This window comes from Zonotrichia albicollis, chromosome 13 (genome assembly GCF_047830755.1).
Source record: "Zonotrichia albicollis isolate bZonAlb1 chromosome 13, bZonAlb1.hap1, whole genome shotgun sequence".
Lineage (NCBI taxonomy): Eukaryota > Metazoa > Chordata > Aves > Passeriformes > Passerellidae > Zonotrichia > Zonotrichia albicollis.
Window position 1 is genome coordinate 8,427,129 of NC_133831.1, and position 14,606 is coordinate 8,441,734.

At 42.3% G+C, this 14,606-nt stretch overlaps 1 protein-coding gene across 7 annotated transcripts in view; it reads right to left on the reverse strand.

The window, feature by feature from the left end:
• The window catches only part of NUP93 (nucleoporin 93), a 78,447-nt gene that overhangs the window by 26,043 nt on the left and 37,798 nt on the right, over positions 1-14,606 (reverse strand). For 5 of the 7 annotated variants that reach the window (XM_074550979.1, XM_074550980.1, XM_074550982.1 and 2 more), the window contains 2 exons: positions 3,600-3,662; positions 1,765-1,893 (listed from right to left, as the gene is read on the reverse strand). In XM_074550979.1, the coding sequence (XP_074407080.1) occupies positions 1,765-1,893; positions 3,600-3,662 (192 nt within the window). Of the gene's footprint in view, positions 1-1,764; positions 1,894-3,599; positions 3,663-9,000; positions 9,153-13,354; positions 13,592-14,606 lie in introns of those variants that run through there. The other 2 variants (XM_074550983.1, XM_074550985.1) reach the window with 2 other exon arrangements.

The window sequence follows — 14,606 nt, forward strand, 5'->3', positions numbered from 1 at the left end:
AGGCTTTTAACACAGTAGATGCACTTCAAACCTCTCAGACCTTTGACTTCTTGAGGCTAAGACTAGAATATATCAAGGATTTTAAATGCTCTTGAAATGACATACTGCTACTATGAAAGCTTTGAAACAGAGTGGAGTATTACTGTACACTGAGTCTTTAAACACATTCACCAGAAACATTAGGAGCTGAGTTTCCTCCCCTCCTCCCTCACACCAATTTGATGCTTGGCATCTCAAGTGCCATGGACTGGGGATAGCATCCATTTGAAAATGAAACACCAGAATAGGGGTTTTACCAGCTCAGAGTGGGTTATTAAATTACTTTTGCTAGCAGTTAACATCCACATTCCAAAAGGAAAATCCCATACCAGTAACTAGCACACAAACCAAAGATGTTAGAAGCTATCAGTGTAACTGCCAAGTCTTCAGATTCACATCCTAAAATAATGGGATAGCTGTTCCTAGTTTAAAATTAATTCAGTCTGAATTATTTAGCATTTCTAATATTGGAAAGCTGGACAACCTTTGAGAAGTCCCAGTAAAGTATCAGTAAAGTATTTTCTGGGGAAGGCAGCCTCTATAAAAAGAGGTATGCTAACTGGGATTAACCTATATTTAAAAGAACAGTAATCAGAAAGGGACATTTCATTAACAATTTTAATTATTTCCAAATCCCTATACAGGTCATACCACATTAGCACCAAGGGCTTTTTTTTATTTCAGTATACTTGCAGGTCATCCCAATGAACAAGAATTCATTTCCATGGGTGGAGAACATAGCTATAAAAAAATATGTCTCTTTTTTAGCCTGAAAGCACAGCAACTTGCATCTCCCCACTCCCTATCCCCTCTCCTCTCAAGGTGAGCATTTTCATGGAGCACAGTGCAGCAGCAGTGATGTAACTTTGTGCCCCAGGGATCACAGGTGCTGTCTGATGCTTTCAGCCCAGAGGAGCTGGGCTCACAACACCCTGCAGGTAACCCTGCTTTGCTCTACTCATTTAACTGAAACATTTTATTTAAGATAATAAACTGTGAAGGTTTAAATTGTAACAGAAGATAAGGAATGTTTTAAGATGACAGTCAATATCTCTTTTGTTAAACATGGGGTCAGTCTTGCCCAAAGGATTTGGCTACTGCTGGATTAACCTGAACACTAGAGGTCTGAGTAGCACAAAATTCTAATCTGGTCTGCATGAGACAGCAAGATAAAAAGGAAAGCTTTTCTTTTTTTTTTTTTTTTGCTGTTGTTGTTTATTCATTTGGTTTTGCCAAGAAACCTGAGAGACTTCATCAGCCTCCTATGAAAAGCCATAAATCCAGGCCAGCAGACAGTGATAAGGGGAAAAGACATTCTAAGACATATGTGGAAGCACAACTGCACCTGAGAAACTCCCTGGTGTCACATCACAAGGGTTTCCTGAAGCCCCCAGTGTGTTTTCTGTCCTCTGGGTATATTGACCTAGAATGTGTTTGTGACTAAGATTCCAGCTAGCACATCTGCTGCTCAAAACAGCTTCAGCAACAGCAGCTCCACTGCCTGTACCCATCAGCCAAGAAATAGAAACAATCACAAAGGTTTGATGCACAGACAATGCATTCTGCTAGTCAGAGCCATTCTAGAATTAAATAGGGATTTTACATTTCTCATTTTACACAGTTGTAGTTGCAGAATATTTCAGAGGTGGTTTCAGCAGTGCTGGAGTGCCAGCTGTGTACAATGCTGTGTGTGACTGTGCACAGCATTTAGAAAGACAGAGTTACCTCATTCTCCTGGGTGAAATCAAGAGCATCTTCCCCTGATGCAAGCAGAGAATGAAGAATCCTTTGTTTCACCTGTTCCCATTCAACCAGCATTGATTCTCGGTGATACTCCTCAGCCATGGCAAAAGTCTGTTGGTGAAGAAGAACAAGCGCTAAGGAACATACAGAAACACCCACCAGCCTACCTCTGCTATTAATAGACAAGCCCAAAAATGAAACAGAAAATAGCAACTACATAAATCAACCAGGCCAGCCCTCAAGAGCTAATGGTGTGCTGCATGGTATTTTTGCAGCCTTCCTGTTCAGGTACAATGGGATTCAGAAAGTAGGTGCATGTGGAATTAAGACAACTCTCACATACCCCCAGCTGGTAAAAGAGGGAAACTGTGCCTCTTCCATGGCATGGCAGCACAGGAATCTGAGCAGGAGGAAAATCAGAAGGCTTCTTTCTTTAACTCAGCAGCACAATATCCAGGTTCATCAGTGATCTGTGAGGTTTGTTGAGACTTAACTTCTCTAGTGATCACTAGCTTTTTACCTCCTTGGAGGTTACAACAGTCTGACTTGCTGCATTCTTAACAAAGATGCGTGTTTATTGCCCATAACCATTTTCAGGTCTTGACCAGTGTGTTTTTCTTTTAAATGGGAAATAGGATAAAATAAAAATCAAAATATTAAGGGAAAATAAACCAGTGCCAAAGAATCAGGAAGTCTCTTTCATCAGGATCATAACTTGGGAAAGCACACAGAAAAATCAAATCCCAAGAAAAAATAACCTTTACCTTTAAAATGGCTGATGTGCTACATTGTCTCCAGATCCAATCTGGAACATATGGGAGGAAACAGCTTTTCCCTCAGCAAAGGAAATATTCCCTTATTTTGGCAATAGCATTAGGATACAGAAGATACTTCACTACCTTTTCTGTTATTGTTGGGGTGAGACTAACAGCCTCAGGCATAGCACCTCAGGAAATAAGTGACTCTCCACTAATTCTAAATACAGAATAAGCTATATTGTGTCCTCTACTTCTTTCCTGTTCACATAGCTCCGTGCTGCAATGTACTCAACTAAATGTCTTGGTTGGCTAAGTTTTTCATTTTATTGCAGTTCACTGTTAGAATATTGTCAATTAATGAGCAAAACATTCCTCAGAAGAAAGAACTGATAAGAGACAATGACATTTGGCAAACGTTTAATTACAGTGCAAGCATGCAACTAGAGCTTAAGATTTGTGTTTCTTTGTTGCATCATAAAATTCACTTTATACTTTCAAGGCAGGATACAGGTTGTACCCATAGCTTCACTATAATCACAGGGATTTAAATATGCTTCAATACTTACAGATAATTTTGTGTAATTGAAATAATTTAATGATGCTTATGTATTATTTCTTATCATTTGAAAGAAACACAGGCTCAGTTCTAAACCTGATGCTCCCAGGATACACGGAGGGAAACAATCATAACATGAGCACTAGAAGTATGGAATGACATTTCCAAGGAGTTACAAGACAAACAACAGGAAGCATTTTTCCATGCTGCATAATTCAATTGTGAAAATCACTGTCCCAGAACATGACAGACACCAAAAGCACAAATAGATTCAAAAACAGGATTAGATGAATTTCTTATCAGTAAACAACTTGCTGCTCAGATGATCTTCAAAACAACTATTTGTTCAGAGGTGAAGATACAGGAGATGGAGGGGGAAGGGTAACTCGGTCTTTTTCTTACAGACTAGGTACTGATCCCTTTCAAGGGAAGAAAACTGGACTCTGCAAACCTCTCCTGTTTCTGCTTTCCAGCAAAAACCATGGTGCTTTCTTCCAACTTACCCTCCTCCTAGACTCTTCAATGGCAGACAGCAATGCATTATCTTTTTCATTCTTCAGGAATCCCTGTAGAAAAGGAGAAACAGAACTTCAGCCAAAAAAAAATCAGCCTTGCACTAGCATCAGATACATATTGTAGTACTCAGCTCTTCCAGCTCTGAGAAGTGCTCAGAGCTCTCTCTGCAGTCCAGTCCCAACAAGTTTAAAGGTCACTTTACTTCACCAAAGGTACAGTAAGATGCCCATCCAGAGCAATGTGAAAATGAAAATGCATTAATCCCCCCTTTTAATATGCATTAAATCCAAGTGAAATGTCCTGCTTCTCTTCTTTTATCTCTGTGTCCCAGCATCTGCCTCCTCTTGCTCTCCATTTGAGGCAGCTAGGATGAAAGCTGGTAGGAGCGATAAGCCAAGATAAGATTGTTGGACTTGAGTATGCTGAAAAAAATAAAACAGGCTTTGACTTGGCAGCTTCAGGCAGAAGTGGAGCTCTTGGAGGACCGATACAACTGTGAAAAAGAGCCTTAAAAATAGTCAGTTGAGGAAAGATGGAAATAACTAAACAGTTGGAAAGCATACAGAAAAAGTTTATCACACAGCTTCTTTCCATGAATACAGCTGGAGTGGGTAAAAAAGGAAGAACTGTATTTTTAATTCTCAGTATATGAGTAAATCTCAAAGAGGTCAGGTGTGTGCAAACAAACTGATTTAGATGAGCTGTTAGCTCCTTATCCCAAAGGTTACTTTTATGACCTATACTTGGAAATGTAAAAATGAAGTTTTAACTTAAAACAACTAGCTGTGGGGTAAAATGTAGTAGCACACAGAGACAACAACCAGGATAGGTTGATCACATTTTAACATGCATATCTTTATTTTGAATTTTCACTGTTACATCACCAATTAAATAAATCAAGCTGATTTGTATGCCCAGACTTCAACTTAATCATTATTCAGGTCATTAAAAAAGAAAAAGAAGCTTTTGTATCCCTCTGAAGTAATCAGCTATAAATGATCAACTCCATTAACTGCTAATATCTTAAAAGTCTGTATATTGACTCCACAGCTCTAAAACCAAAAGCTGCTAACAAATCCAGAGGGAACTCAGTGGACCATGCTTTATGCTTTTATAAAGAGAAAACACAGTTGCAGCAGTGTCCAACTGAATTTGTCAGGAATCGGGACAATTTTTTGCCTTTTAGTCTCCCCATCTTCCTGCAAAGAATTCCTGCAGTGACACAGGGAGATTTGGGCTTTTGGAAAAATACATTTATGGTAGGTCTTAGAAACTGCCCTGCAGCAGTAATATATACAACCACAAGTATCACAGAGTGATACTTAGCTCTGGGAGGTGAGGAGCAGTTGAAATCTCCCCATTCTGAAGCAATCTGGCAAGACACTGTCGCACAGGTGTGCTGCTTGCTTCCAGCTCCCCAGCACCAGCATGTGAAATAAAGGGCATTGCACCCTCTCCTGAAATATGTAGAACAAGCATTTGAGGTACATGGGACAGGCTGTGACCCCCTTCAGCTGGAAATAAGAAGGTGACCCCTTTCTGTACAGCAGAGAGAGAACAAGCCGCCATCCTCCAAGGAACGCGCGGTGCAGCTCCCCAGAACAGCCCGGAATTACACATGGGAGGGAGGCAGCGGTCACCCCGAGCCAGCCCATTCTTCATTTCACCAGCAGACAGGTCCTGCTTTATTTTTAGACAATGCCCACAGAGAAATCACAGTTACAACCTGAAAAAAGGAAGCTAAATCCAGATCCTTGCACACGTCTGGGGACCAGCTATTCCAGCAGCTGTCACTGAGACAAGGGCTGCCGCAGTCACCGAACTGGGCCAAGCCCCAGCCTCAGCCCTGTACAGGAGAGGGTGGAGACGTGCCTTGCAAGGCTTGTCCCTGCCTGCATGGGTAGAAGGACTTTGGGAGGACAATGAGTTTTCTGAGTTCTTTTTTTTTTTTAATTTCCCCACCTTCAACCTAAAGTGGAGAAAAATTATCTGGAATTAAAACAAGCAATGCTTCTAGACCTTCAGAGCACACACCAATACATGAACAGAAAAGACAGACTTGTTTCTGATGGTAGAGATCTGATGCTGCACAGAACAGTGTGTTAGCTGTTTTAACAACACTGCTAATTTTACAGGCAAAACCAGCCCATTGTCTTCAAGATGCATACCTACAGTTACCTGGCTGTGATGGAGGGTGTGAGCTTGCAGAGGTCCTGGATGCCTGGCTTCCTGATTGCTCTGTAAGCACTGGACTCCTGAAAATCCCAAGAGATACAGGTCCTACCTTTCCTGCCCTTGGTCTTCCCCTCTTTCCTTTCAGGGATGTGTGCACTAGCAGGTACCTGCCTAGAAATGTACACAGCAATGATGGTAATCAACAGAGTAACTTAATATGTGCCTGAACTTCCCTTGATGTCAGTAAATCCAGGCTGAGCATCTAAATGAAACAGCCCAGCTCCCAGAGAGTTCTACAAGGTCCGTTTAAGGAATCACATTACACCAAATGCCAATTAGAGGATGATAATTGTCTTTCTCAATCTCAAAAACTACTTCTTTAGCAAAATAAAATCCTCACATATTCCAAATAACATCTGTAATGCCTCACTAAGGAGAAATCCATTTTAAAAAGGTTGTCCTATGTCTTGTGCTAAACATTATGACTCTAGCACGACAATTTCTGCTTCAGTTAATTACAGGCTAATTGTTAAACCTCAGAAGAGGGAGTTTCAGTAACTGATGCTGGAGCTCCTATTACTGCTTGTGAGAGCTGCTTCTACTTAGGCCAAATAAGAGCTCCTAGGGGTGCCACTCCAAGCTTTGGTGGCCAGAATTTCACTCCTTAAGAAAGTGAGGTGCGTTTGGCTGGCTGCAGGATTCCCTGGATTTATTGCATTGCCACCTAGTGGCGCACTACACTTGGATCACCAGACACGATTTCACGGATATACATAAATGCACACAAACGCACCTCCTCTGCATGAAAAAGCAGAGCCCCAGAACAAGGATAGGCAGAGAGCACTTTACATCAGAGAATTGTTGTCCTCAGAAATCCCAGGTCACTTTAAGGGATCACGTATCTCTTAAGAAGGCTGGGCTGTGAACAGTGCTGGTTGTGCTCACCAGTTACATGTGCCCTAAAAGCTTTCTGCAGTCCCAGAGGCAAGGTTTGACTTTGCCACGAACGCTGGCAGACTGTAAGAGGATCCGGAGGTGCAGCGTTCAGCACGCACAGGGAGTGCACGGCCCACAAAGCAGGAGCTGCCCTCTCAGGGGAGATGCTGCTGATTGTACAACGAGTAACAGACATTGCTCCATATTCAGCATCCAAAGAGAAAAGCAGGAGGAGAACAGAGATTATTGTTAGGAGACAAAAGGCTATTTCAGAGGCAGATGGCAAAGATAGGAACAGCCAACACGAGCACTGCTGTAATCTCAGAGGTGAAAACCTCACCTTGCAGCTCCCCCTGCACAAGCTCTGCCAGTGCAGGGATCCCAGGGTAGCCTGGATTTTGCTTGAAAATGAAAATCTTACTTCCCTGAAGCAGGTTTATGCAAAAAGCTCACAAAGTCTTAATGTCACATCACTCTGCCCTCCTTTAGTGAGTAGCTTTTGATTTTCCCCTCTTTTACTGTCTGACTCCCACACATCCTTCCTGCATCTAGTTTGGAAGGGAAGCAGCATAACTCTTCCCCATCACCAGTTCCTTGCAGCACTCACTGGTGAATGTTTCCCACACACCATTTGTACAATATCCGATGTGATGGTGTTTGCAAAACAGGGCCACGGGCACAGAAACACACCCACTCTCACACCCTCGGGTTCCCGCTTCCACTTACATGTCTCCTGACTCTCAGCATCTTTCCTAAGCACATTCCAGATCCTCCTGGATCTCCTACACCTTGAGTTTCAGCCTGATCTCCCAGTCTGCCCTTTTTGCTGAAATCCAGCCTCGCTCTGCTTCCCTGGATGATGGTTTGCACAAGTGTCCCCGCAGTGGAAGGGCAGGGCAGGAGCCCTGGCAGCCTGTGCTTGCTGCACTGGTGCCTCTCATCACAGCCACAGACTGACACAGGCTGGTCTGACAGCAACCAGCACCTGCCTTGCTCCAGCCTCAATTCCAGCAGTTCATTACCAGCACAAAAGGGCACACGTGCACACACCAATGGTCTCTTTTTGACAGGAGACTGAAAGTCTCTTCCATTTACTGCAGTAAATGAGGTTAGTAAACTCTCCTGGCTGAGAGAAGTCTCTTAATTACTTTCATCAGCCAGGCCATACTTTTAATACTTGATCTCAGTATTCAAGCTGTCAAGAGGAGGTGAGTGTTGCCAAATAGTATATTGAGGCTTTGGATGGTGATAGCAATGGGTACTTTTTCACTGGCACAGAAAGAAAGAAGAAAATGAAATGAACAATCTGGGACCATTTCAAGTCAATTGCTCTTTGATCAAAATATTTCCAAGTGCTGGATTTCCAGTAGATCCAGTGAATCCAGCAGGGACAGTTAACAAAAATCACTCTGGCAACTCCAGGTGAAGCACCTGAATTTATTATTTCTACTAGCAATTCTAAGAAACAATTTGCTAAATACAATCCTACTGAAAACATGGACACTTCTGAGCCTGCTCCTGAGGTGGTGTACCCTGGCACAACCCTCCTGGTTCTGTTCTCTCTGGAATCAGAAAATGAAGCAAAACTACCTGTAACTTTTTAAATCTAAATTATTGTTTGTGCTGATACGAGCATCAGAGCTTGCTGGCTGGCTTTAAATAGGCCAAAGGGAGAAGAGTCATGGCCAACTATTGTATTCCTGAAGACTGGGACACACCAGTGTAGCATGGGCAGTGTTTCAGTCTATTCACTCTTCCTTTCTATGTGTGACACCACCATGTGGAATACAATATGGAAGCTTCCATAGGCCTCCCATGATTTGTTTTTCAGAAAGCATCAGGTTTTTTGGCTAAAGCCATGCAGATAAGCAGCTTCACTGCATACTTTGGCCTGTGCAATGCTGCGCCCTTCAAAGCAGCAAGGCAGATGCCCAAAGATCAGCTACCAAGCACATCGAGCCAAGAGCATTTGTGAAATTGGCTTCCTCCTTGGAGAGATGGCAAAACTGCTAGGGGGCCAAAACAGACTGAGGGCAGAGAGGAAAATAACCCAAAGAAGGGTTATTTTCACCAGTCAGTATCACTTCAAAGCTGCATGAGAGGCAAGGAGTGCATCACTGTACACAGACCAAAAGGTCCACTGGAAAGGACAGTCTGATGAGTCTCATCCCATAGCTCTCTACGTTGTTCAATTTAAGGATTTAGTGATACAAAATTTCCCTAGCCTAAGACAGCTGCACTTGTCAAACTAAAACATACATTTCTCAACTTCCTTACCATCATGTTTAGAGTGGGAAATCCTGTGACATTTTTAATTCCCTGTTGACTGAACAGAAGAAGCAGGGGAAAATCAGAAGGCTTTAGAGTTTGATAAGACCCAAGAGCCTGTTGTTGCATCAGAGACTTTCAAAGCAACAGCCGTGTTGAAGCTGAAAAGGGAAAAGAACATAGCAATAACTAGAACACAAAACTGTGCTAATACAGCCAAACACTAGGTTTGGGGAAGATCTGCTGCTCTGCTACCTGGCCTTCACAGGGGTCAAATCACATCCCCCCCGTGCACTGTGACTGTGCTACACACTTGTAGCCAGTACTCATGATCAGCTGGTTTGAGAGTCAAGCTAGGAGAGCTCTTCCCCACCCTGCAAGCCAATAGCTTTTGAGTGGCAGTAAATCATTAAAATATACAAAGCCTGGCTTCATCTCTGCTTCCTTGCGTGACTAGTAGCAATTTTAAAGATTACTTCAGGGTTTTTAAAGTGGCTTCCTGCTCCAGCAAAATCAAATTTTGCAGAGCTGCAATACTGTCTTCCTTTCGTGATGGAGAAGCGGCAACCTGGGCCTCACCCCAGCAGCAGCAGGAGTGGATGCAGGCCAGGCTGGAGCCCATGCACAGTGCAGAACAAGAGGGGCACCTCCACTTGCCCACAAGGCTCTCCTGGGGCTGTGTGCACCATGGAAGATGCACAGATCAGCCTTTCCCAGAGACCAGCACTGGGGCAGGAACGGGCCTCCCCTACCGCGCCATCAGCACACGTTGATGCAGTGACCAGGTTTGAAGACAGTCTTTAATCCGTGTTACAGAGTGAGCCTTAAGCAAATATTTACAAAGAGCTCTCTGCTGCTGGTTAGTGCCTGCAATGCAAAGATCTAGCACTCTGTATTATTTTACTGGTTTAGACTGTTTGATCTGTGAAATTCATGCAGTTTTCACAGTAATCTTAAGATGGTATCCAGGAACATTGGATTTTGCTGTGTTGGATAAATATCATTATTCCTGCTAGCCATGACAGGAGAAACTCAAACTGCTGAAAGAAGCATTCCTTGGGAAAATCACGGATCAGCTCTAACATAAGCAGGGGCAGATGGTGTATGCTCTTTGACTCTTGCTGGGCCTGTTTGAATCTGGCAAGTGAAGACTGGAAATGTGTTGCTCAGACATACAGGCTTGAAGGGAAGGAATACAAACACCTCCCAGCACTCACTTCAGCCAGGACACCATCCATTAAGCATGGAAGGCTTATACCAAACCATCAGTTAATACCAAACCATCCCCAGCACTGAGAGGCACCACCACATCCCACACCCAACCACAGTCCTCCAAAACACATCTGCAGTATGTGGCCAGCAAGGAGAGCTCAGGTATCTGCAGGGAACAGAACAAAATTTACCACGAAACGTACAGGAAGCACAGCTTTATCATACTGGAAATGTCTAGAAACATACCACTGCTCAGATTTCCTGCAGGAATATTGTGCCAGGCACTCAGCAGCACCAAAATCGAACTGTGCTATGTGGCACTGCTTGTTCCGTGTATAAATGGAGATCATCACTGCTGGCAAGGAACAGGACTCCGCCTAAGTTTAGTTTCTTCTAATTCAACACAGGATGCTCAGTGAGTTCATGCACTGAGATTTCAGTATTTCATTTAAAAGTGTACTTACACGTGGCTTAACTCTTGACATAACATGAAAACTCATTGCAGTGTTCCTGCGTACTTTAGGTTTTTTTAAAATATGTTAGACATTTCCAAGATTTAATAAATCCAAGTGCAATTAAAATGAGTGAAGTAGGACATGAGTTTTAGAAAACATCACAATATATCAACCATTGCAATAGATATAATTTATGTACTGCTTACACAACATACCTAATTATTAAAATATTAGTTATTATCTGTACTATTTGTTCTGTCTTTCCCCTCCATCACAGTGAAACCAACAGAAATTCAATTACACAAGTTAGTTTCTCATTTTCAGGCTCTAAAAATTGTTGCCCTGTCACGTAGGGCTGCACAGCACATGCAAATGCTGTAGGTTTTTTTCAAAGTCACAAAGATTTTAATGGCATAAGACTAAGATAATACATTTCTTAATCCAAAATTTTGCAGCAAAGTTGATTTGAATGAAGTTCTCTTTCACATAAAATCACCAGCCTCCACTGCACAGATCATTTTTGACAGCAATTGTTAATGCAACACAAAAGTAGTACAAACAACAGTGCTACTTTCTCTAGTCACTCTGTCTTGCTCCCCAAGCATATACTCATTTTCTTTCTCCCTGTGATATAACTGGGAGTGATCAACAACAATCCTAGGTCCTATCAAGGTATAAAGCACTAAGGAGAGCTGTGCAATAACAACACAAAGTCTAAAATAGTCCTAACCTGCTAAGAGGTCTTGCAAAGAACAGGATGAGTAACAATGAAAAAAAAAATCTAGAACTAGAAAGATATTACCATCTTTACATTCCTGAATATTTTTATCAGGAATATAAACATCTTTGTGTTTTATTAATTGAATAAACATAAAAATTTAAAATTAGAAAGAAGGTAGAGAGACTCTTGCCAGCCAACTGTGGCAGCAGACTCTACATTAATCTAGAAGGAGCTTGTTCAGCTGGTACACTACATCTGAAAACACCTCAGATGGCATTTCTGTTTGTCTTAAACAGGACAAAGAAACCAAAATGTCACAAAGGCAATTAAACACAGTGCTACCTCACTTGGAATTACAACTTCTTGAGTGAGGGAATCCCTCCACACAGAGCAGGCCAGCAGGAGCAGCAGCAGCAATCACAGAAAGCCCAACTCCTGTGGCACCGGCACAGAGCGAACAGACCACACAGTCTGAAACCTGAGCTCATTCATCAAGTTTCCAAATATATGGCTACCTGTTTTTCTTGACATTTTTGAAGGGGATCAAGAGGGATGACCTTAGTGTGGGGCTTTGCCCAGTGCTATGGGGAGTGGCTACAGCCTCTCCCCAGCCCTATACAAGTCTTCGCATTATGATCCTGAATAAAAAAATACAAGCCTACAAAAACCACAAACGCGTCAAGAGATCCACAATCAAAACTCAAGGCTTTGCCTCTTTTTTGGAATTTAAGTAAATTAAATTATGAGATAATTCCAGTGGGCTTGAGATCCACAATGCAACCCCATAGCAGAAATTTTTATACAATGCAAACAAAGATAAGTTCTGATCATCCACTACAATAAGCCGCTATACCCGCCTCTCCGGTATCATGTTTTTTAAGGGAATACTGCGAAAAAACCTACAGATTTAAATGATTTAATACCTTCCCTGTACAGTCTTATCTGAGGCTGTAATGTAATACGTCTTGCTGGAAAAATGCTCTCATCAGGCAGAACGCCCTCAAATCAAGCCATCGAAACCAATTTCACTGATGACGCCATTTTCTTATTTCTTTCGCTGCCATTTTAGCATCGTGGTTACTCCACATTTCCTCAAGAAGTAGCTGTGCATTCTCCCTGCTCTAAGAGGAAACCATGCTCGAATAACACGGTGACAAATGAAACCTTATGCTGAATTTCTGCCTGTGTCACGTCCCTGCATGGCAGGGGCAGGGGCGAAGCACAGTTGCCACTGCAGACCACACCTCAATTCTGTGCCGGGAGCTGGCGAGGAGTCTCCTACGAAGGTGCAAGCTGAGAAAGCAGCCACTGGAAATCCATGGGCACCACAGGAAAAACTGATACAAGTGAGGAAAGAGGAGTGTCCAGCTCTGTGTCTCTCTGACTCCACGGAAAACACTGGCTAGGTAAGGCAGTAGTTTGAAAAGAGAAGCAAAAGGCATAAAGGAGGCACACAGACAAGCTTGCAGTGTCTGCTGTTGGACTAACTGTATTAGCATTAACATACAGACAACCACAAAAACCCACTTAACCTGGCAGCAGAAAATTAATTTCTCAGTATCACATCCAAAAGCCAAACAGTCACCCCAATCAATCAATAAAGTATTTCTTATCCCAAAATGACATTTCTGATGGATCATCAGCAAGAGGGGCAAATTATTAAACAATCCTGCTACTTATTAACACCCAGCCGCCTCTAATTCATTTCTAAAAATTTTATTGCAGTCCTTCAGTCCCCCCCATCCCCTGCCCCTTGCTAAGTGCTTCATCCTTCTGCTTGTCTGACTGGGAACATGTAACCTTGCTGTTTGTGAGAAACAGGGATGCTCTCAGGATTTTTTGAAAACCAAAACATGACTGATATTTCCCCATGTCTTCCTTCACAATTTTAAATGAGTTGAAACAGTTAAATGCCTTCAAGTTAGTCTGAAACGGTAGGTAAAAAAACAGTAATGAAAAAATCAGTTGTCTTTACCTCCTCTGGATTCAAGTAGTGAGCCTGGCAGCATTGAATCTGTCACTGTCCCCGTTCTCAGGCTGACTCAAGTGGAAAGATTTCGGCTGCTGTGCCCCCCATCCCACAGCTGAAAGCCTGCATACCAACTCCCTGAACGCTCCTGAGGAGCACGAGTTATCTTTCTGCTCCATGAAAAGAAAAGCCAAGCAGCATCTTTCAGCCTCCATCTGCATTTCAGACAGGAAGCGAGGCAGGCAGCGAGCGCTCATTGCCTCAAAGGGACAACGCCTGCTTCAGACATCAAAACCCTGTCAGCGCTGGAAATGCGACAGCCAACTTACACCGGGATGCACATCCCGAACCAGCACAGGTGGCTCACCCCAGAGCTGGACCTCCAGAAAAGGGCTCCTATAACCTTCCTACTGCAGTTTGAAGTCTCTCAGAAAAACCCATACAGGGGAAGAAAACCTTTCCCAAGTTAAATTTACTTTATTTTGCTGATAGTGGCTAACATGACAAAGAGACAAGATTACATTCACTGTAGTGTAAAGAATGTAGGCTTTTTTTTATTAATACACACTGAGATGTCAAGAAAATGTGCAAATTTGAAGTTCAGCCCTCTTAAATAACATGAGATGATTTGGCAAAATCATCCACCTGAGTTAAAAAAAAATAAGCCCAAGTTAGCTACCCCATTCTTCCTCAGTATTTGTAAATAAATCATAGCTACTTTGTTCACCTAATAGCTATTTTCAACATAACACCTTATCCCCTAGGATAAATATAAATATTTTACTGACAGTGAAAGCAAGCAATTTGGAGTTCATACATGTCACGATATCTTTAAATCCTCAATTTAAACACGCCATGGTCTTTAGAAATGGTTTTTCTTTACGACATTACCGATACATTTCACAAAGTTAATTATTAAAATTACATATGAATTATTAAAGATCATTAAACTAAGAAACAGAAGTCTAGAATATGCCTGTTATAATTATACAACTTATATTTTAAAATGTTAGACATTAAAGGGCTCAGAGAGAAAAGCATACACTCAAATTCTCTGCTGCAAAAAATATGTTACAATAAACACTTTATCCTTTTTCAGCTTTTTTCTCCTATTGTGTAATAAAGCTAAGGTTTAAACTTTCCAGACTTGGGGCATGAGGCCGGTGTGCTGAGGCTACACCACAGACAATAGGTTTCCATTTTTCTCCTCTGGCTGTACTCCACCCTGGCTAAGGAACTGTCTAGCAGTGCATGCCTT